At 37.8% G+C, this 25,000-nt stretch overlaps 1 protein-coding gene and 1 long non-coding RNA gene across 2 annotated transcripts in view; one reads left to right on the top strand and one right to left on the bottom strand.

Annotated features, from left to right (window-relative positions):
* The window catches only part of LOC122787480, a 172,819-nt gene that overhangs the window by 94,901 nt on the left and 52,918 nt on the right, over positions 1–25,000 (bottom strand). The window lies entirely within an intron of this gene.
* The window catches only part of LOC122787478 (uroplakin-3b-like), a gene marked incomplete in the record, with an annotated part of 105,574 nt that overhangs the window by 45,341 nt on the left and 35,233 nt on the right, over positions 1–25,000 (top strand). Inside the window, 1 exon segment of the mRNA XM_044054217.1 lies at positions 20,616–20,774. Coding sequence (XP_043910152.1) covers positions 20,616–20,774 — 159 coding nt within the window.

Raw genomic sequence — 25,000 nt, 5'->3', positions numbered from 1 at the left:
GTGGTCTCGTTTTTTTTATGTTACAAAAACCTGGCATTTTAACAGGGGTGTGTAAACTTTTTTTATATCCACTGTATTCCTTTGGAAAATCCAATTTTTCACTAGTTCCATAAGGCAGTGCTTTCTCTGTGTCAGTATTATCTTGTCTTAATAAAAGTTACTAGTTAAGGCTAGCAAAGAATTGATTATTTTTTTACTATCGTATGTCTCTACTTGGTATTAAACCTGTTTCATTTAGATGTTCCAAACTGGTATAAATTTTATATTCTAGTTTCAAAAAATGTTTATGAATAACTTACACTATTCACTCATAATTGATATGGGTCAATAAGATGCACATAAATTGTAGTCATTATCTGGATTTGAAACTGTAATCAAGGAATAATGACAAGGTGCCGGGATTTGTTTACTGTTTTAACTAATATTAAACAAGGCCATTACTTGTTTTGAGTATATTAAGGGAATAACTTATACATTTCTATAGAACACTCCTACACTCATACCTCTTGACTGTCCAAAATTTCACAGATGTCCAGATTTTGCCTCATATTTTGGTTCTGTCCTTCAAAAAAATGTCATTTTCTGGTGACTCATTGATGATTTATGTCAGTAAATAATGACTGATATTTTGAGATTCAGACTTTCTATCCTTCAGAAAATGCCTGCTAATACAAAACTTGCTATACTTGCTATAGTAGCAACATTTTAAGTTATTAAGAACAATTGTTTATTGTGATTTGTGAACAAATGCCTGCTAATACAAAACTTGCTATAGTAGCAACATTTTAAGCTATTAAGAACAATTGTTCATTGTGATTTGTGAAGAACAACGTGTATGTGTGTGTGTATATATATATATATATATATATATATATATATGTGTGTGTGTGTGTGTGTGTGTGTGTGTGTGTGTGTGTGTGTGTGTGTGTTCCATTAATAATAATACTATGAGTATTATATACACATCAGCAAAGTAAAACATGAAACATAGCCATAGGCTTGTTAAATGTAGTTATAGCTTTAAGATACCTGTTTTTATCTTTTAGTTTATTAATTTAAATAAAGAAGAGGTTACAGTTTACATAATATTAAAACAAACCTGTTCATGTGAAAAACAATATTTTCAATAAAATCAATTCTCTTTGTTTTACCTCAGAGTGTTATTAAACACATGATGGATTTTTCAGCCTCTATTGATTGATTGATTGATTGATTGATTTTTGGCTGGTAGCCTTAGAACATCATGCCTCTCTTCCACTAGTCCATTGGTTGCTTATTTCTTCAGGCCCACGGGTTTAACATACATAAATTCCTGCTTATGCTCAGCCTGGAGGTGGGAGCTGAACATCTGAGAGTGATGCTATCATCCATGGGGAACAGAGTTTTCTCTGCAGTTAAGTCCCTCCCCTGGTGCTAGCATTACCATTAGGCTGGGTAGGCAAGGGGGAGTAGCCTGAACATGTTTTCCACTCTGAACTCATGGGAAGTCCATGCCTGCTCTTGTCTTTCCACTTGCTAGCCTGGTACCTACTCTGTAAGCACTGGTCTCTGCTACAGCTCCAGTAGGGAAATTTCTAGCATAATCCCATCCTACATCATAGGCATGCTCAGTCTTTTTGCCCGCATCATCAAATACCTGTGCTCCTAAATGAACTTGGGCCACATCTGACATAGTCAATGCTTTATCCCCCCATGCCACCATCAAGGTATCTAACTCTGGATGTGCACATAAATTGAATGATGTAAATATTACCTTATCATATTTTTGAGTAGCAGGCTTAACATTTCCTTTTTGTAAACACCTTTATTGAATTAATACTTGTGACATAGGCAAATTTACATTTATACAAAAGTAATCAAAGTGTATTAACAAATTAACATTAACAAACGTTATACTTCACGTATATTGCTATATATCATATAACTTAAGCAACCTTACAGGTTTAACATTTCCTGATGTATCTGAATAAGACTGAATAATTTGTAATTATGTGGTTTAGGTCTTGATTAGAATCACTGTTGTCTTTCACTTACCTGAAAGATGAGAAGCTAAACTAATTTATAGATAAACTTATTTAACTTCTCGTGTTCCTTACTTCATTGTTCATAGGTAAATAAAAGACTAACTGTCCTGAAGGGCCATTTAAAGTCTAGTCAATAATCCAAGGTCAGAATACAACCCTGTACCTTATGTCTATAAGGTAAAAACCTTAACCATTATACCAGCACCCCCCACTCCCTTAATGGGTTTAAATGTGTAAACATTCTAAAAATCATATAATCAAAGCTTTAATTTTCTTCTCTGCCATGTGCAGTCAGTTTTATTTTATTAGTGAATGTAACCTATTAAAATCAAAGAGTCTATTTCTAATAATATATTATTCTGTAATACATTTCTTTTAATAAACATATGCAGCACTGACTGATATTTAAATATCTTCATCTCAGAAGTGTGAAAACCAGAACTATAAGTCCCATGACTAGAAAGAAAGAAAGACTGATTGCTATAGACATGCCAAAAATCTTAAAACTGAAATAAGTACTTATTTTCATATGTAGGTGAGTGGATGAAAAGTTGTTAGACCTTATATTAAGGAAGTAAGCACTCAGTTGTTTGGCTGAGGAAATGAAGACCGTTTGACGCACTAAGAGTGTACCTCAACTAAAGACATAGGTAAAAATGGTGAGCATGGCCCAACTGCATACTATGTGTTTACCTAGCATTGTACATGTATGAGAGAACCCATTGAGGTATTCTAAACCATCACAGGTGTTTCCACAGGGAAAGGGGAAAATCCTTTTTCCATTACACACCAAGGTCCTGACATTGGATGTTTTTAGTGTAATCAAGTGAGACACATGCAGTCGAAATACATCCCAAGACAGGGTGGGGAACAAAAGACACATGAGGCAGCCAAAACAAGTAGCACCATATGTCAAAATGTTTTTCACGATGCAATAAATATTCTATGAAAAAAAATCACACAAAGGGTATTTTATACCCCAAGCAGACTCCAAAGAATCTTTCCTCAGGTAGATGGTAAATGTTGGATGTGTGATGAGGTAACTGGGAACATATGATATGGAATTGTAATGAGTTGTCAGATTTTAAAAATTCCCTACAGAGTACTCTGTCAGAAATATAGAGTGAGCAAATGGCTGTAACTAAGGAAATTCTTTTGAGCTGGGATACAGGATCTGAATTGCCTAGACGTAGTAAGGTCTTATTAAGTCTAACTCTGGTGGCTGCCAAAAAAGTAATTACGAAAAAGGGAAATCAAAGTCTAAACCAACTGCATTTAAATTACTGAACATTGTAACAAAGACAAAGGAACTTGAAATGGGGTCTTTAGAAAAGAAAAGGTACAAATTACACAGAAATAAATGGAAATTGTGGGAACAATTTATGCAGAATAATGTTCTAATGTAGGAGTGAGGTTTAATGGAAGGTAGGAATTGAGCAGTTTATGTAACGTTGGACTGATGCTAGTTATAAAAAAAGAACATATGTATAATGTGTGTAACTGGAAACATGTTAATATGGTTTGTTTTCTTTATTAATAATGTAAGCTTGCCTATGTTTTAAGTGATAATTTAATAAAAGTCTTAAAAATCAGACAAGTAGAACCACAGGAATCATGGTCCTGTTCTCAAACTGCAGTTGCTCCACATTATCATAACGGCTTGTACCCAAACCTAGTAGAGGGTAAAGAAACTATTGTTAAGGGGAATACTGCATCAGATAGAACTATACATAAGCCTGCAGTTGTTGGAAAGAAGCAATACGTGTCCAGATGGTCTGCTCCAGTTAGGACCATGAAAAAAAACACTTTTTTTATGTACCTATGGCCAGGCTTCATTTGAACTGGGAAGAGAGGCAAGGACACAAGCAGGCGGTAGATTTTAATGATATCCAGGCAGTTGTCCTGACAGAAAATAATTTTGATGATGCAATACATTACATACAAGCAATTGCACGTAGCCAGACATGGAGACAAGCAGATGGAGAAGACATCAGGTTGGAGAAACAGCCAACACTCACAATCCCAAAAGAGAATCTTAGTGCAGTTACTTAAAGGAAAACTCCACCTTAGAACAAATGAAATCTATTTTTTCACCCTATCTCTGTTTTCTGAGCTATTTTAACATCTAAAAATCAATCTGACTGCTTCTTATAGAATTTTAATGTTTTCTGCAAAATGGCTGTCAATGGGGCTTGACATATCAACATGATCTTATTTTTCTTCAAGTCTTTCTCTTTCCCATAATCCATTTCAAGTCTGCTTTATATGAGTTATGCTAGACATAAGGAAGTAGTGATGTATTCCCATTTCATTGACATATAATGGGATTAGTGTCAGTCACTGTCATCTTATATACTGTCTGTAACAGGACTGCTTCTTTTATTTCTTGAATGGCCCTCATTTTTTGTGTCTCAGGGCTTGTTTTACAGTATACTAAGGAATTACACAGCTGCAACAAAACAGTTGCTAAATTGCAGGACTTTGTTCAAAGTAATTTTTTATAGTCCAAGCTGAATTGACAGTCCCCCCCCCACACACACACACACACACCCACACACACACACACACACACACACACACACACACACACACACACACACTTTAGTAAATGTGCTGATAATTTACAAGAATTACAAGAAAAATATTTTCTGACTTTTCTTTAAATGTCACAAACATATTTGACATGACGTACTGTCATCTTAAAATGAATAAAGACAATGGAAGACAGCTTCACACCTTTCTGTCTTGTTTACAGTAGCCTGAGCTCCTGACTACAAATTCCTCTGTGTCTGTGGTATGTCCTGCAGGTATAGATAAATTCCTCTGCAACTCATGTGAGAAGCTAACCTTAAAAAAAGTGGGTGTTTTTTCATTTCCTTTGATAGCAAAGTGAGGAAATGAAAGTTTTATAAAGTACAAACAGGTTTCAGGTACCTACACAGTACTGGAATCATACTGTAGGGAGAAAAGCAACCTCAAGAGCTGAGTTAAACTGTAGGAGAAGGTGGAGTTTTCCTTTAAGGGAAAGAGATGGGTAGTAGAAAACAACCCTGTATCAGAACCACTAGTGTCAAAAAGTACTGGACTTCTGAAAGAGGTTGCTTCAGAGGAAATAATCATAGCAATAAAAATAAATTCATTAAGACCTGGGGGGATAGTGGCATCAAGGGAAATTTGCCACCATAGCTCTCTAAATTCCAAATTCTCTTCCCACAACCCACCCCTCAAATCCTTCTTAACTTGTTGTAGGACCATAAAATAAAATTTAGCATTGGGACAGACTGTGGTATGCTTATATAAAGCATTTGTTTCTTTTTTTATAGAAATTTCATATTTATGCTCATAAATCCTCCTTTTTAATATTCTCTCCGTTTTCCCCACATAGAAAAGTCTTAATGAATTTATTTCTATTGTACCACTTTTAAAATTAAAAGCAGGAAAATTATAAACTTCTAATATGTAATTTACAATATAACCAGTAGATGGCAGGCTATTCTTATTTAACAATTTTTTAAGAAATTTTACATATACATATGTTATTTCTTCTATTTATGATGAATTTGATTTTTTATTCAAAAGTGTTATAAATTTCAAGTTTGAATTTTATATTGAATTTTATTAATTTATGGAAGGGTCAGATAATAAATTATGTGTATTAATTTATGTGCTTTATACTGAACATTATTATTGACTTAGCAGAGGTGCGTGCTTTTTTAAAGAATTTCTGTAAATTAATTCCTTAATTCATGAACTTGTGTGATTGGTTATTTTGTATTCAATTAATGTATAAAAGGTTCATTATTTTAGTCAGAGGTTATCTGAAGAAGTCAGTGTATTAGGACAAAAACGCAGTTTTATTTAAAGGCGTTAATGTTGATGTGGTTGGCGTGACTTTTGTGGATTATTGAATAAATCACTTTTATCCAGTTTTCTCCAGCAGTTTTGGCGCTTTTTTCAGTTTTTGTTTTTTTCGTTGTGCCATTCCCCTGCCATAAACAAACTTTACAACAAAAGGAAGAAACTGTTGCAGAAAAGAGGAAAATCCCAGGATGCAAAAAACTCCCTTACCAGCCTCAGTAAGAAGCTGAGACCCCTCATAAAATCCTCCAAAGCTAGTTACGAAAATAAAATTGCCAAAGATTCCAAAGACAACCACAAGGCATTCTATAACTATGTCAAGAATCTAAATGGCAATGCTCAGATCTGCTCTGAGCTAAAACAGAATGGCATTAAATATACTGATCCCAAAGATATTGCCAATATCCTGGCAGATCGATTCAGTGCCAACTTCACCCCCCTCTCACCCCCTAAATGGCCCATCTCAATACCAGAAGATTGCCAAATTCTGGTAATAACAGCCACACAGGTAAAAAACGCACTCTCCAAAGCTAAGAATACAGCATCTATGGGACCAGATGACATCCCAGGCTGTGTACTACATGAACTACAATATGAACTGGCACCTCACCTAAGTGTCATGTTTACTCATAGCTTCACCTCAGGTTTCGTGCCCACTGAGTGGTGCAGAGCTACAGTTATCCCACTCCACAAGGGGGGATCCACCTTGGATCCTGGAAACTACCATCCCATCAGTCTGATGAGCCTTATCTGCAAGGCCATGGAGTGTATTATCATGGAACTTATAAACAAAGACATTGGCAACCTTCAAACATTGGACCCCACCCAGTTTGGGTTCATGAAGGGCCGATCTTGTCTCCTGAACCTGATTGACTTCTTCAAATCAGTCTCCAGAGCCATGGACAAGAGAATGTGGTCCACACAGCCTATCTAGACCTTGCCAAGGCCTTTGACACCATCCCCCACTCTGGAATCATAGATAAACTTACTAAGCTGGGCATTAATCCCTATGTCACCCAATGCATTGCTAACTGGCTTACTGATACAACCCACACTGTAAAGGTAGCCGACTCCAAATCCAGCTCCAGACAAGTGACAAGTGGAGTACCTCAGGGTTCAGTCCTGGGACCGCTCTTGTTTGGCATCTACTTCTCTGAAGTACAGGCCAACACTAAGGGACTCTGGCTAACAAAGTTCGCAGATGACTGCAAACTGGGAGCCATTACTGAATCCCCAAATGATGTGGATACTCTACAAAAAGGCCTTACAGAAACAGATGCTTGGTGCCAGAGCCATGGGCTCAAGCTCAATGCCAAGAAATGTATACTTATCCCCTTTGGGAAAAAAATGTATCCATGAATTACCGTATAGGTGGCAGTACACTAAACACCAAAAGTGTGATAAGAGACTTAGGGACACAGGTGGACAGTGGTCTCACCTTTGATAACCACATCGCCACAACAGTCAGGAAATCCTTCTATGTGGCACACCTTATCACTAAGGGCTTTTCATCCAGAAAAAAGGTGGTCCTTGTCCCACGGTACTCATCCCTCATTAGACCCATTATAGAATACAACACCCCATTTGGTATGTACCTCTCAAGACATCTGCAACAACTGGAAAGGCCGCAGAAATACCTCACTAAAAGAATCACAGGCCTAAAGCAGATGCCCTACGCTGACCGCCTTAAAAAACTCCAGCTATACTCTGTCGCATGTCGTCTACTCAGAGGCAATCTCTGCTTAACATACAAGGCCATGTCAAACCCAGAGCTGTTGGACATGCTACACTTAAAGAAATCCCAATCCCTCAGAGCCACACGCTCCAGGGATCTAAACCTTGTCATCACAATAAACAAAACATGCTGGAGGGATAGGTTCCTGACCCAGAGACTCCCCAGATTCTGGAATAGATTGCCCATACATGTCAAGCAGAGTGCCTCTTTGGCCCTCTTCAAAAGGAACCTTGACAATTGGATGGGAGAAAGGAAATTCACCCCGGGGATCACATCAGTCGCCCTGCTAAACAGGGGTCCAGGGAAGTAAATAGTGTGGGAAGAAATAGCCAGGGAATTGTTATGGCTAGGCTTGTATAGGCCCTAGGGCTGATAGCCGAGTACCAACCTATGAACCTATGAACCTAAGTATATATGAATGATGAGGATAAACAGAAGCTATTTTAATTGTTTTTGCTCAAGTTCAAAATGAAAGTTACAGATCACTGGCTGACTCATGTGAAGTGAACAGTTTGAAAGCTGAAACCACACACTTAAACATTATGTTCCAAACTCTTAAACTTATTTATGTTGTCTGTCTACGCTAATTATTATAGCTAGAATTACTAACCTAATTGGTAAATATCTTACTCATAGTTACCACCCAGCTTATACATGCGCTTGAACCAAGGCATGCATGCATGATGTAAAAATACTTTGAAAATTTTGAACAGCAGCTAATATGAGAATGACATTTCACAGAAAGCCAAAGCTGTCCAGAAAGCAGAATCATGTCCAGTTGTGGAAACAGAGGGATAAGTACTTAAATCATGTTTACATTATAGGTGACACTCTTGGGGCCAGATCAGAGGAAATAAATATTTTGAGACTGGAAAAATCACATTTGGGTTGAGATGATCCATAACAGCTCTGTAATATTATTATACAACATTTGACAGGTATCACATGGTATTCTGAAAGCATTACTATATCATAGCATTAGCTCAAAACAAGGAACAGTGACATTGTTATGAGAATATAATCAGCAAAGTAAGTCTGTCCTCATAATTTTGATGGTATTCAATATATTTACTTCAAACATATATTTTTATGTTCCTAAGTTAGAAAAATAAAATGTGAAAATGGTTATGAAAATAAAAACTGACATTTTAACCAAAAATTTAGAAATGGCAACTATTGCATCCATAACTTGGTGTAAAGACTTAACAATATTGGGATGTGTATGAATCATGTGAGACACATCATTTGCAAACATGCATTGGTACAGGCGCACACATACATAAACACACACACACACATACGTGAACAAGTACACCAGTCTATAAATAACAGATCTAATGTTGGTAATAATGAATAAAGCAAACAGCCTCACTAAAAGAAGATACTCCATGTTTTAGACATTTTTGTTTGTAACTATGTGTTGTTTATTTCAAATGTATCCTTTATTTTTAATCTTTGAATGAAATAGTAAAAACATCCAAATAACTGAATACAATATTATGACATCAAAAGCTTTAATTTATTTATTTATTTACTGGCATTTATTTACCAAGGAAGTCCAATGGTGCAAGCAGAGTCCATTTTCAGTGGGCGCATGGGGATAAAAGCTCCATATGACGCACAAATCGGATATAAACTACTTCACAAGCCACAACATTTTGAGTATATACAGCGCAAATGTAGGAAAAAAATTCTTAAAACATTAGTGCATTTAGTATGTATGCAAACACGTGATAGATACTTAATAAAACTAATTACAATGTAGTACAACTATAGCTGACGTAGTGGTAAGGGTGAATATAAAAAATTTCAGCATGCAAAATATGAATAGCTATCTAGCTTTAGTATAAGACTTGATACCATGAATTCTAACAGCTCAAAAATGTAAATGCAAATCTGTCACAAATAATAAGTTGCAATACTCACCACTGCACTTTTAAAGCATTTTTACAGGTGGGCTTCACCTCTTGTACTACCTGACATGGTGAGCTAAGTTCCCACTCCCCCGCTATTTATATATACTAAATGTGAGAATGACGTACCTTGGAGTAGGTGGAATACAATGAGATATCACAATCTCAGAATCAGTATGCATTCCCATATTCACACTTGAATTCTCATGTTCCAAGCAAATGGTCAATAGATTTTTTTTCAATGGATTCCCAGAATGTAAATACAGAAATATGCTATGTATCAAGTCCATTCAAGTCTTGTAGCTTGCCCTAGTATACCTGCCTCTTCTACCTTGCTTGGCTCCAAGTAGCTTCAAAATATTCCAGCTTACATTTTACCTGTGCTTCAAGCAAAACATTCTACAGGACTACCACCTTTTTGTGAAGTATTTCTTCAAGTCTGTCTTAAATTCCTCTTCTTCCAGCTGTGCCTCTCGTCCTTTTCTCCACTCTCAGTACATTGTTTCTGTCTCTGCCTATTGGCCTTGGGTAATTGCTCCACATGGAGCAATTAATTAATTGATTGTGAAAAACCAAAGGTGATAATGCATGACAGTACTATTGCTCTGCAGACATCTAGAAATTTTTGATATGCACTACACATTAAATTTCTCCCAAAGTAAGCAAGCAATGGTATCCAGTGGTCAGCCATCTCACATTGCTTCAAAAGCCATACTTCAGCCTCTGTGGACCTACTCGTCTATGTATTTTGTTTTCAGCCCTTTGCAGTTCTTCAGTCACCACCAGGGATGCTGGTGTTGTTGAAGATGAACTGAAACCTTCCTTTCAGCAAGGAAGGTATCAGCCTCCTTCGCTCATTTCTCTTTCACATTATCTAGCTTCTGATACCTAGAAAATTGTGGTAACTCAAGCCCCCACTATCACAGCTAGATGCTCTACATGGAACCTATCAGACTGTTTTTAACAGTTTTCAAATGTTGCGTTTCCAAAATGGTTTAAATAACATTTCTGATAAAGACTGCTTAGAAAAAAAATAAGTTACTGATAATGGATGGGATTTCAGGTGATGTGGATTATGCAAACAGAATGAAGTTAGTTGGGAGAGACTGAGGATTGGCTAATGTCTCATGAATAAATGATGTTTTTGAGAAACAATGAAGAATTGGTGTGAGGGAAAGAAGAAATGGAAAATTACCCCTTTATAGATAGGATGTGGTCAGAAAGTCATTGAACACAAACAAAAATGCCATACAGCAATACAGGGCATAAGGAACACAGGCCACACATCATTCTCAAAGAATGTCAGTTGATTAACCAGGATACTGGTGGAGACTTCAGTTGTCCAGTTTGACAGATTACTGAATGTGGAAATCTTACCAGTTTATTGACTGATTGATTGATTGAGTGATTGTGTTTCTTTACTGGGTAGAGAACTGATCTAACTGGAGCTTTTTCAGACTCTGCTCTTGAGCGCAGTCTGGTTAAGTTACTTCAGAATCACATGGTTAATCAATGATGGCTGAGGGAATCAAACCCTGGACCACAGGAAACAGCTTGTTAACAGCTCTGTAATCCTCTGCAACAACTGCTAGTTAGATTGCTTGATAAAGAACAAGACTGCTGCCAACTCACTATGGTGATACTACAGAAACTTAAACAACAATGGTCAGATTGATCTCTGTGGCAGAAAAAGCCATGCAAAAACTTCTGAGAGAGAGAGTGATGACTTTGTAGGGGATGGGGGGACTCCAAAATGGGCAGATATCATGAATATATCCCCAAGTGATCATATCATAAAACTGAAACAAAATTATATTATTTAGTGACTATTATTTAGTGACTGGTGAGACAAATAGGTGGAACACAGCTGTACTATATTTGGATTTCGGCAAAGCCTTTAAGTTTCATATAGGAGCCTGCAACAGAAGGTGTGGGTGCAGGGTCTAAATCTGGGAGATCGATGAAAGGGTGGCCACAGGCAAGGACTCAGACCAAAGGGAGTTCTTATCCAATGAAAGGAAGGTAATCAGTGGGTTTCTACTAGGACTGTACTGAGGGCTACACTGCTGATGCATGTGACAAAACATTAGAAACAGAGAGAAGATAAACCTCTTGTAAATTACACAAACATTAGGGATACAGTGGGAAAAGGAGATCAGTTGGAAATGGTACTGTGGAGGCTAAAGGTCTGCTCTGACAAATGGTAGTTAAGTTATAATGAATGAAAATACTAGGCACTCCATCTAGAACACAGAAATATATCCATGGACTATGTGTTTTGAGTGATTCTTGAAAAAGAGATGAATAAGAATGTGGGTATTTTGGTAACTAGAACATTGGTTCATCAGGAACAGTGGGAACAAAGTTAGTGTCATCCTAAGAGAACCTCCATAAAAACTTCTCCAAAGCCAACTTCATTGCTACTCAAGTCAGAGGTGACAAACTTCGCGGTGACACCCATTACTGCAGGCCGGAACTGAAAGTTCAACTGCTGAATCCTACACTAAGGCACTGTACAAGCAAATCCACTCATGCATGAATCGTGCCATCCCAAATAGAACCAAGATGCTCTCATCCAAAAAAAGGAAGCCAATCTGGTGGTCACCTGCCATAATCAAACTTTACAACAAAAGGAAGAAACTGTTGCAGAAAAGAGGAAAATCCCAGGATGCAAAAAACTCCCTTACCAGCCTCAGTAAAAACTGAGATCCCTCATAAAATCCTCCAAAGCTAGTTACGAAAATAAAATTGCCAAAGATTCCAAAGACAACCACAAGGCATTCTATAACTATGTCAAGAATCTAAATGGCAATGCTCAGATCTGCTCTGAGCTAAAACAGAATGGCATTAAATATACTGATCCCAAAGATATTGCCAATATCCTGGCAGATCAATTCAGTGCCAACTTCATCACCCTGTCACCCCTAAATGGCCCATCTCAATACCAGAAGATTGCCAAATTCTGGTAATAACAGCCACAGGTAAAAAACGCACTCTCCAAAGCTAAGAATACAGCATCCATGGGACCAGATGACATCCCAGGCTGTGTACTACATGAACTACAATATGAACTGGCACCTCACCTAAGTGTCATGTTTAATCATAGCTTCACCTCAGGTTTCATGCCCACTGAGTGGTGCAGAGCTACAGTTATCCCACTCCACAAGGGGGGATCCACCTTGGATCCTGGAAACTACCATCCCATCAGTCTGATGAGCCTTATCTGCAAGGCCATGGAGTGTATTATCATGGAACTTATAAACAAAGACATTGGCAACCTTCAAACACTGGACCCCACCCAGTTTGGGTTCATGAAGGGCCGATCTTGTCTCCTGAACCTGATTGACTTCTTCAAATCAGTCTCCAGAGCCATGGACAAGAGAATGTGGTCCACACAGCCTATCTAGACCTTGCCAAGGCCTTTGACACCATCCCCCACTCTGGAATCATAGATAAACTTACTAAGCTGGGCATTAATCCCTATGTCACCCAATGCATTGCTAACTGGCTTACTGATACAACCCACACTGTAAAGGTAGCCGACTCCAAATCCAGCTCCAGACAAGTGACAAGTGGAGTACCTCAGGGTTCAGTCCTGGGACCGCTCTTGTTTGGCATCTACTTCTCTGAAGTACAGACCAACACTAAGGGACTCTGGCTAACAAAGTTCGCAGATGACTGCAAACTGGGAGCCATTACTGAATCTCCAAATGATGTGGACACTCTACAAAAGGGCCTTACAGAAACAGATGCTTGGTGCCAGAGCCATGGACTCAAGCTCAATGCCAAGAAATGTATACTTATCCCTTTGGGGAAAAAAATGTATCCGTGAATTACCATATAGGTGTCAGTACACTAAACACCAAAAGTGTGATAAGAGACTTAGGGACACAGGTGGACAGTGGTCTCACCTTTGATAACCACATTGCCACAACAGTCAGGAAATCCTTCTATGTGGCACACCTCATCACTAAGGGCTTTTCATCCAGAAAAAAGGAGGTCATTATCCCACGGTACTCATCCCTCATTAGACCCATTATAGAATACAACACCCCGTTTGGTATGTACTTCTCAAGACATCTGCAACAACTGGAAAGGCCACAGAAATACCTCAATAAAAGAATCACAGGCCTAAAGCAGATGCCCTACGCTGACCGCCTTAAAAAACTCCAGCTATACTCTGTCGCATGTCGTCTACTCAGAGGCAATCTCTGCTTAACATACAAGGCCATGTCAAACCCAGAGCTGTTGGACATGCTACACTTAAAGAAATCCCAATCCCTCAGAGCCACATGCTCCAGGGATCTAAACCTTGTCATCACAATAAACAAAACATGCTGGAGGGATAGGTTCCTGACCCAGAGACTCCCCAGACTCTGGAATAGATTACCCATACATGTCAAGCAGAGTGCCTCTTTGGCCCTCTTCAAAAGGAACCTTGACGATTGGATGGAGAAAGGAAATTAACCCCGGGGATCACATCAGTCACCCTGCTAAACAGGGGTCCAGGGAAGTAAATAGTGTGGGAAGAAATAGCCAGGGAATTGTTATGGCTAGGCTTGTATAGGCCCTAGGGCTGATAGCCTAGTACCAACCTATGAACCTATGAACCTAAGTATACATGAATGTTGAGGATAAAACAGAAGCTATTTTAATTGTTTTTGCTCAAGTTCAAAATGAAAGTTACAGATCACCGACTGACTCATGTGAAGTGAACAGTTTGAATGCTGAAACCACACACTTAAACATTATGTTCCAAACTCTTAAACTTATTTCTGTCTGTCTACACTAATTATTATAGCTAGAATTACTAACCTAATTGGTAAATATCTTACTCATAGTTACCACCCAGCTTATACATGCGCTTGAACCAAGGCATGCATGCATGATGTAAAAATACTTTGAAAATTTTGAACAGGAGCTAATATGAGAATGACATTTCACAGAAAGCCAAAGCTGTCCAGAAAGCAGAATCATGTCCAGTTGTGGAAACAGTGGGATAAGTACTTAAATCATGTTTACATTATAGGTGACACTCTTGGGGCTAGATCAGAGGAAATAAATATTTTGAGACTGGAAAAATCACATTTTGGTTGAGATGATCCATAACAGCTCTGTAATATTATTATACGACATTTGACAGGTATCACATGGTATTCTGAAAGCATTACTATATCATAGCATTAGTTCAAAACAAGGAACAGTGACATTATTTTGAGAATATAATCAACAAAGTAAGTTTGTCCTCATAATTTTGATGGTATTCAATAGATTTACTTCAAACATGTATTTTTATGTTCCTAAGTTAGAAAAATAAAATGTGGAAAGGTTATGAAAATAAAAACTGACATTTTAACCAAAAATTTAGAAATGGCAACTATTGCATCCATAACTTGGTGTAAAGACTTAACAATATTGGGATATGTATGAATCATGTGAGACACATCGTTTGCAAACATGCATTGGTACAGGGCACACATACATAAACACACGCACATACGTGAACAAGTACACCAGTCTATAAATAACAGATCTAATGTTGGTACTAATGAATAAAGCAAACAGCCTCAATAAAAGAAGATAATCCATGTTTTAGACATTTTTGTTTGTAACTATGTGTTGTTTATTTCAAATGTATCCTTCATTTTTAAGCTTTGAATGAAATAGTAAAAACATCCAAATAACTGAATACAATATTATGACATCAAAAGCTTTAATTTATTTATTTATTTACTGGCATTTATTTACCAAGGAAGTCCAATGGTGCAAGCAGAGCCCATTTCCAGTGGACGCGCAGGGATAAAAGCTTCATATGATGCACAAATCGGATATAAACTACTTCACAAGCCACAACATTTTGAGTATATACAGTGCAAATGCAGGAAAAAAATCTTAAAACAGTAGTGCATTTAGTATGTATGCAAACACATGATAGATACTTAAAACTAATTACAATGTAGTACAACTATAGCTGACATAGTGGTAAGGGTGAATATAAAAAATTTCAGCATGCAAAATATGAATAGCTATCTAGCTTTAGTATAAGACTTGATACCATGAATTCTAACAGCTCAAAAATGTAAATGCAAATCTGTCACAAATAATAAGTTGCAATACTCACCATTACACTTTTAAAGCATTTTTACAGGTGGGCTTCACCTCTTGTACTACCTGACATGGTGTGCTAAGTTCCCACTCCCCCGCTATTTATATATACTAAATGTGAGAATGACGTACCTTGGAGTAGGTGGAATACAATGAGATATCACAATCTCAGAATCAGTATGCATTCCCATATTCACACTTGAATTCTCATGTTCCAAGCACATGGTCAATAGATTTTTTTTCAATGGACTCCCAGAATGTAAATACAGAAATATGCTATGTATCAAGTCCATTCAAGTCTTGTAGCTTGTCCTAGTATACCTGCCTCTTCTACCTTGCTTGGCTCCAAGTAGCTTCAAAATATTCCAGCTTACATTTTACCTGTGCTTCAAGCAAAACATTCTACAGGACTACCACCTTTTTGTGAAGTATTTCTTCAAGTCTGTCTTAAATTCCTCTTCTTCCAGCTGTGCCTCTCGTCATTTTCTCCACTCTCAGTACATTGTTTCTGTCTCTGCCTATTGGCCTTGGGTAATTGCTCTACATGGAGCAATTAATTATTTCATTGTGAAAAACCAAAGGTGATAATGCATGACAGTACTATTACTCTGCAGACATTTAGAAATTTTTTGATATGCACTACACATTAAATTTCTCCCAAAGTAAGCAAGCAATGGTATCCAGTGGTCAGCCATCTCACATTGCTTCAAAAGCCATACTTCAGCCTCTGTGGACCTACTCATCTATGTATTTTGTTTTCTGCCCTTTGCAGTTCTCCAGTCACCACCAGGGATGCTGGTGATGCTGAAGATGAACTGAAACCTTCCTTTCAGTGAGGAAGGTATCAGCCACCTTTGCTCATTTCTCTTTCACATTATCTAGCTTCTGATACCTAGAAAATTGTGGTAACTCAAGCCCCCACTATCACAGCTAGATGCTCTACATGGAACCTATCAGACTGTTTTTAACAGTTTCAAATGTTGCGTTTCCAAAATGGTTTAAATAACATTTCTGATAAAGACTGCTTGGAAAAAAAATAAGTTACTGATAATGGATGGGATTTCAGGTGATGGGGATTATGCAAACAGAATGAAGTTAGTTGGGAGAGACTGAGGATTGGCTAATGTCTCATGGATAAATGATGTTTTTGAGAAACAATGAAGAATTGGTGTGAGGGAAAGAAGAAATGGAAAATTACCCCTTTATAGATAGGATGTGGTCAGAAAGTCATTGAACACAAACAAAAATGCCATACAGCAATACAGGGCATAAGGAACACAGGCCACACATCATTCTCAAAGAATGTCAGTTGATTAACCAGGATACTGGTGGAGACTTCAGTTGTCCAGTTTGACAGATTACTGAATGTGGAAATCTTACCAGTTTATTGACTGATTGATTGATTGAGTGATTGTGTTTCTTTACTGGGTAGAGAACTGATCTAACTGGAGCTTTTTCAGACTCTGCTCTTGAGCGCAGTCTGGTTAAGTTACTTCAGAATCACATGGTTAATCAATGATGGCTGAGGGAATCAAACCCTGGACCACAGGAAACAGATTGTTAACATCTCCGTAATCCTCTGCAACAACTGCTAGTCAGATTGCTTGATAAAGAACAAGACTGCTGCCAACTCACCATGGTGATACTACAGAAACTTAAACAACAATGGTCAGATTGATCTCTGTGGCAGAAAAAGCCATGCAAAAACTTCTGAGAGAGAGAGAGAGTGATGACTTTGTAGGGGATGGGGGGACTCCAAAATGGGCAGATATCATGAATATATCCCCAAGTGATCATATCATAAAACTGAAACAAAATTATATTATTTAGTGACTATTATTTAGTGACTGGTGAGACAAATAGGTGGAACACAGCTGTACTATATTTGGATTTCGGCAAAGCCTTTAAGTTTCATATAGGAGCCTGCAACAGAAGGTGTGGGTGCAGGGTCTAAATCTGGGAGATCGATTAAAGGGTGGCCACAGGCAAGGACTCAGACCAAATGGAGTTCTTATCCAATGAAAGGAAGGTAATCAGTGGGTTTCTACTAGGACTGTACTGAGGGCTACATTGCTGATGCATGTGACAAAACATTAGAAACAGAGAGAAGATAAACCTCTTGTAAATTACACAAACATTAGGGATACAGTGGGAAAAGGAGATCAGTTGGAAATGGTACTGTGGAGGCTAAAGGTCTGCTCTGACAAATGGTAGTTAAGTTATAATGAATGAAAATACTAGGCACTCCATCTAGAACACAGAAATATATCCATGGACTATGTGTTTTGAGTGATTCTTAAAACAGAGATGAATAAGAATGTGGGTATTTTGGTAACTAGAACATTGGTTCATCAGGAACAGTGGGAAAAAAGTTAGTGTCTAAGGTAAATAAGATAAATGTGTATAAAATATAGATTCCAAGGATAAATAAATTAAAAATTGCACCATTACATGGGTACTGATGACATCAGAGCTGGACACCACATACAGTTTGGGAAGCCATGTACAGAGAAGGAAAGCTAAATTGATGGAGAGGTTCAGAGAAGTTAATTAGAATAATAAAGAGGCTGGATAGTAGGAAGTCTGAAGAAAGAAAGAATGGAAAGTCGGGAGTTATATTCCTTAAAATCATGAACAGAATGAGGAATATGATACAGGTGCATAATGCAATAAGAGGGACATGTGAGGGAGTTTGGTTGAAACAAGGAAAGAACAGGCTAAGACTGTTTCCTAAATGTAGATATCAACAGTTAAGCTGTATATGAGGAAGTGCTTTTTTAATAGACTTGATGAGTAAGTAGAATGGCTTTCCTAAGGGATGGCTGCAGAGAAGCAGCACTGAGGAGTTTAAAGGAAGGGGCGAATGCTCTAAGGAAAAGATGGCAGTGCACTGTAATGGCTACAGCAGTGAGGTATTTAAGTAGGAAGGAGGTAAATGGTGCGGGGGAGGAATGATAAAGGAAGAGATGTGGTATGTACTTTGCTACACAAACAGAATAAGACAGATATGTTGTACATATATGTAACGCAGTTACCTCATCATTCTAAAAATTGACTTAACTGCTCAATTGCAGTATTACATTCAAAGGGGTCTACTTCTACATTTCAAAGTTTCAAAACATTGACTATCTTATAGTCAAGACCATAAGATCGATATTTTGAAATTTTCAACCATTTAAATGGAGATCGCCGTACAGCACGGAAAGGTATATTTACCATTTTCCTCACTCTAGTGCAGTCTTGGAGTTGGTATATTTAATTATCAGGAGGGCTTGCCCCCCCCCCCTGAAAAACATAAAAATAAAAAGATTTTTATTTTATTTTATGTTTTTATTTAAATTTTGAAGTTTCAAAACTTGGATCTTATGGTCTCGACCATAAGAAAGTCAATGTTTTGAAACTTCAAAATACAGACTAGACCCATTCACGGTACCCCTTTCATGGATAACATCCTGCGAATTTGTGAGCAATAAGTTAAATACTAACCCATGTATGGCTATGAGGTAAAAGACACATTAAAAGTTCATGCCCAGGAAGGCCCATTAAAATGCAGTTTGGCAATTATCTCACAGTTAGTTCCCAAAGAATACATATCAGTTTCCAGTTAGTGAAGGGTGTCCGTCCTGAAGTTGTAAAGAGGGAAGGGGCTACGTGATGGAGATACTAACAAAATACATTCAGCATTATGGGAAAACATCAGCAATTACTTTTTTTATTTAAGGCATTGATACTAATCAGACTAGAGTACATCAATAGTTCTATGTCTAAAAAAGTACCAAAGGACTGGGAAACACAGTCTTTGAAATTTGTGTTTTCATGTGGTAGGTGACTTTACTATTAATAATGATTACATGATTAAACTGTACTTGCAGTTTTAGGAAAAATGAATCTTTTCCCTTTCAGATTTGATGTGCTAATATTTTGGACACCATCTAATGTCCCAAAGTAGGGACTATGGAAACTCCAGTGTTCCAATAATAAGTAATGTGGACCGATAGTTGTGCTTTATATTATAGAATAGATCTTTTCAGGTACTTAATGCTGGCAGATTAGAAACTTAGCAGCATCTATGTATGAGGAGAACTTGACACTGGTTAATGGATATCACCATTGTAGTTGTTACAATAGAGTGGATCTGGGGTGGCGTGAGCTGGGTAAGTACAGACAGTATTTTTTTCTATGTCAAATTGCAATTGAGAGTGAGTTTTTTTTTCTTTCTTTTAGATGATGTTGGCAGAAACAGAATACCCCCACACACACACACACACACACACACACACACACACGCACACACACTACAAAAAATTACTTACATGTGCGAAGAGTTTCCTGAACCACTGTCAGATAGCTACGGTTCACTATGAAATCTGGCTGACTCCTTTATATTATATTATGCATAACTGTGCTGCGACATTTCAGTGTGAAGTGTCACTGGTGTATGAGACCACTAAATAAAAAAGACAGGAAAAAATGAGACAGTGAAATAGATGATCCAGTCAATGGATGTGCCTTTTTAAGTCTGAAGAAGGAAACATTTAATTCCAATTTAGGAAATAGATATTGTCTCCTAAACTGTGGTATCTCTGAGTATTTCTTCAATGAGGTGCATCCGTTTTGGAGTTAGTAGGTATAAGTAGCAGGAATATACAACTGCAGCACCTCCTCATGTCAGAAGGGTGCAAAACCACCTTAAACATATAAAAGCAAGTTCAGAAATATGCTGTTTTGGGTCAAAATCCCATTTTAATTTTTGAAGTGTCAGGATTCAGCAGTGTCCAGTCTCAAATTTCTCATGAGTCCACAAAACAATATTCTCCAGTACATCATTTAAGAACAGCTACAAGGAAAACATAAATCACATGCATTGTACCCCGTTTTGCACTGAATTCAGGTATCAGGTTACATTTGCAGCTTGCCATTGTTTTTCATAGTTTAACTAAAGTCACATTTTTTGAAAATGCAGTATTTTATCTTTTGCAGTTCAAATCCCGTATCATCCTGAACCAGCTCCTGTATTTGGACAGATTACAGCAACAACAGTCACAATAAAGCAGCCAAATTGCACTCAACTACAGAAAAGTACTTTTTGTAACACCAATCCATGCTACGTCTGGGTTGTCATTGCTGTAAACCCTGAAGGTAAGAATCACACTTTCAAAGGTTTTAACAATTAATTACCATTACACTCCATGTAACAACTTACCGATATAACTCTTCTTTCTTTCACTACTTTCAGTTTGTATTCCTCCTCGCATTGTTTCTATTCTAGTTTAACAGTGGTGCTTGAAATGTTCAGTTTTCAAGATGGTATTGTTCTTCAGTAAGACTCAGTTTCCAAAATAGAACTATATCTCCTCCCCAAACATGTCTACCCCATTACTTTATCTATATTAAAAGGAGGCAATATAGATCTCTTTGCCACAATATCCCAGTTCCTACATAGTGGTACATGCTCTCGTCAGTTCTTGCCAAAATGGAACATTCTATTGCCGACATACATTTAAAAGATGCATTCATTCAGAGTCATTCACTTCAAAAGAGATTGCTTGCAGTGATCCATTTTTTGCATTCTGAGGATGGTAAAACCTTCTTGACAATGCAAACCGTCAGGTAACACACCATCAAAGAAGTGTCTCCTCAAAAGGATGTAAAGAGTTCATTCTATGGCAGGCCACCAATTCAATTTCCTAGTCTGCCTCCATTATAATTTCACAACTTGACAGCGCTTAAAACATTGGGTCATCAGGATGTCACTGCCAGTTCATAATAATGGTGGCCAGGTTCCTTCATAGTTTTTTCAGAATATTCAGTGAAAGCCTACAGAAGCGCTATGGATGGACAGCAAATCACATATAAGGGAGTACGGAGGTACACAGTTCAAGGAAATGGTATTTGTTATCACAAACTCACACATACATGCACATGTGCCCACACACATATAAAAAGCAAAGTCATTTTTTGTATCTCTACAGTAACCTGAGGCTTTACTTTGTAGTAACTGCAAAAGTATTTGCTTACTGAATACAAAAATAATAAGATTTATTGATTTCTTTGGCGGAGCTAAGTCCAAAGCTTCTAAGGAAATCAGGTCACTTCCTCCAATACCAGGAAGGAAACATCAATAATCATATATTTTGCAGCCCTGGATTTTTGTGTCATGCCCTAAAACCCTTCTCATAGTCTGTGGAGATATACTATGTAGAATGCACATAACCCAAGCAGTTATAATCAACAGCTGTTTTTGTGTGCAGAGCACCCTGCAGGCATGCTATGTTTGGCTTCTCCAGCCCTGATATACTGGCTAAAGCTAACCCCTGGACTCAGCTTGGGGAGAAAGTCTGCAGTAAAGTATTCCCTCCCAAGTCAAAGAAGAAAAGCAAGCTTCTAACCTCTCATTTCATTCCCACTCGCCAAAGCCAGTCCTCTGGCACATAAGCTGTTAACGTGACCTTGGTCACCAGCATCATACACATGAGATCTCTCTCTCTTTTAGTGAGCTAGATTGAGAAAAAGCAGTAGCGGAATTTCAAAAGCCTATGAAATTCCACTTTGGATTGGTATCATATTTAGTGCTCTGAAATTCCACTATTCTAAATGTTAAAGTATGCATGTTCACAAAGAAATGAAAAAGACAGGGCTGTTTCTGCATCCCTTCTCATGACATCATTAGCATCATCAGACTCAGTCATCCTCTGAGCAATCTCAGGTGGGACTCATCATTCTGTCCTACGTTAAGTCTCTCCATGACAACAAGTTTCAAGAGATACAGTGCAGAAGGCACTATCCCATTAATTCTCCCCAGAACTGATATTTTCACCCATGTAATCAGAGCCTATAATAAAAAGACCCACCCACCAGTGATCTGAGCTCACACCACATTTGCCCAGTAACAGTTGTTTTAAATGATAGCTCAAGCACATCAAGTGCTAGTATCGCATTTACTTGAGATTATCAAATCACAAACAGTTATGAAGCCACAGACAAAGAAAAGCGGCATTTGTTTACAGAGAGCAAAACCCATGCACTCTGCCACAGGTGGAGTGAGTATAGTGCATAAGAAACTTTTGCCTTGTGCTATTGTGCTCTAGTAACAGTGATCTGAAAAACTGAAAAATGAAAAAATGTAAACAATAAGAAAACCCTAAAGTATCTGCATGTTTTCTTTTCTGATACAAAAACTATTAGTTTCATTCTTATTTTTGTTAATTATGCATTTTACCCATCATCTATGGACTGTATAGGCAGGGCTTACAAACAGATACTCATCCCTACTGACCAAAACCTCACCAAACGTCATGTCATAGTGCTTTGACTAAATGCCCTTTGTTGTAAACTACCTATTTCCACCTGAAAAGCATCCTTAATAGAAGGATTTCCTCCTCCACTGGATATAGCATTATCAGGCATCAAGGAGGAGATATACATGACTTCAGTCCTGGTAGAAAATATAGTGCTTTAGGAATTCATAACTGGGGAAGGCCATCAATGGTCAGGTGCTGATACCCAGATGAAACCCAAGATGATTTCCTTTGTTTTGCAGAGATAGAAACTGCTGTGATACTTGGTTCTGCCACAATATAGATCAATAATGCACACACACACACACACACACACACACACACACACACACACACACACACACACACACACACACACACACACACACACACAGAAACACTACTCACCATCCTCTACTCACCAGTCATATCTCCAGCATCTTGAGAGTCTTTCTGAACCTAGTCTGCCAACACTAACTGACAAAAATCTAAACTCTGCACTGAATGGCTTGACAGCTGTGTAATTTTATGTCCATAACTATATGCCTTTACATGTGTTCTCAGTGCCAACTGATTTAATGGAACTAACCCAGTAAAAACAAAGTACATAACTAAATACATAAATATATACTGACATACATAAATGTACAGATACATACATAAATAGTATATTAATTTTAGTTAACTTCCCAGCCTGTTAGGAATAGCTTTTCTTGATCCATCCCACCCATCCATCCATCTCAAACTGTAAGGGCAAGAACTCTGGGCAAATAATGGGGGCAAAGGCCTAAGGTCAGGGACAAATTTTAAATATTTCTTCTTTTGTAAACTTAGAACATTAGTGGAATAATAGTATTTTGTGTTAGTATACATTTCCTGAAAGATATGAAGCCTGAAACTCAGATGTATACCATAATTTAGTGACTTCAGTCATCAATTAATTTACCAGAAAAACACAAATTTTATGAAAAACAACCCAAAAAACATGAGGCAAAATTCTGGGCATTCTGTGAAAATCTGAGCAGTTAACAGGTATGATCCTCCCCTATATAACTATTAAACATGTTTCAGCATCTCTAGGTGTATATTAAATGAAATGCTGTAACAAACACCCAAAGGCAGTAAGTATACCAACATTTGTAGGTACTACTGAATCAACTAACAGCAGCTGGGATTCCATTTGTGGTTCTGGCAGCCCAAATTCTAGAATGGAATTAGTTCACAAGAGAGCTGGCCATGAAGGGATAGATTGAGCACTTGATGGCAGCTGCCCACGTATGGAAGGGCTTGTAGCCTAATTTGTTGCTTGTCGCACTGATCTTTAACACAGACTGAAGGCATAGAATGACTTAGCAATAACGCTTGTTGGAGCACCATACCATAATTGTGTTTTCTGCCTCTAGGGGTAAACTGTAAATTTTATAAAGCGGGGAAAAAGTAAAAGTCCCCATCCAGCTTATTCCTCTTAATCCAACACCCTGCCAAAAACCCTACTATTATAGTTAGTCTATCTTGTAGGGCAGGACAGCAATTGGACTTAACTAGGGTTTGGAAATGAATAAAATTGGCAAAAATGGAGACTGGAACGGAAAAAAAGTTCTATGGGCAGCCACCTCTCCTAGTTGCAAAAAGGATGAATTAAAATACTGCTCCTGGGTATACTTCAAAGGGTTTAGGGGTTATAACAGCTACTTGATATGTAATAATAGAGAGGATTTTGATTTCATCACTTATCATACTTAGTTTGTAGTAAACAAGCACCAAAATATGTTCTGAATTCATGAAGATAAGCTTTTTAAGCACCCTTCTGATACAGGAAAGATGCTTAGCAAACTTGTTAAGCACCATTCAGTGTTATTGTGGTCTAGACGTGAGCATAAACTATAGTCTCTACAGAACAGCACCTGAAAGCCCGGACAGTTTTAAAAGCTTTAATGCACTTACGGCCTGCTGCACTTCCTTTTTGTGTGGTGCAGCATAAGGTGTATTTAAGCAATAATCCATAACTGGGTGGGTGTATATCACGATTTACACATAGATGGTGTGGTTTGATTACAAGGACAAAGCCCAAGTGATCAAACAAAGCCA

Source organism: Protopterus annectens, chromosome 13.part0, assembly GCF_019279795.1.
Source record: "Protopterus annectens isolate FY-2018-M chromosome 13.part0, PAN1.0, whole genome shotgun sequence".
In the NCBI taxonomy this organism is placed as follows: Eukaryota; Metazoa; Chordata; order Ceratodontiformes; family Protopteridae; genus Protopterus; species Protopterus annectens.
Note: the sequence above shows the minus strand (reverse complement) of the source record. Positions and strands in the feature narration are given on the sequence as shown.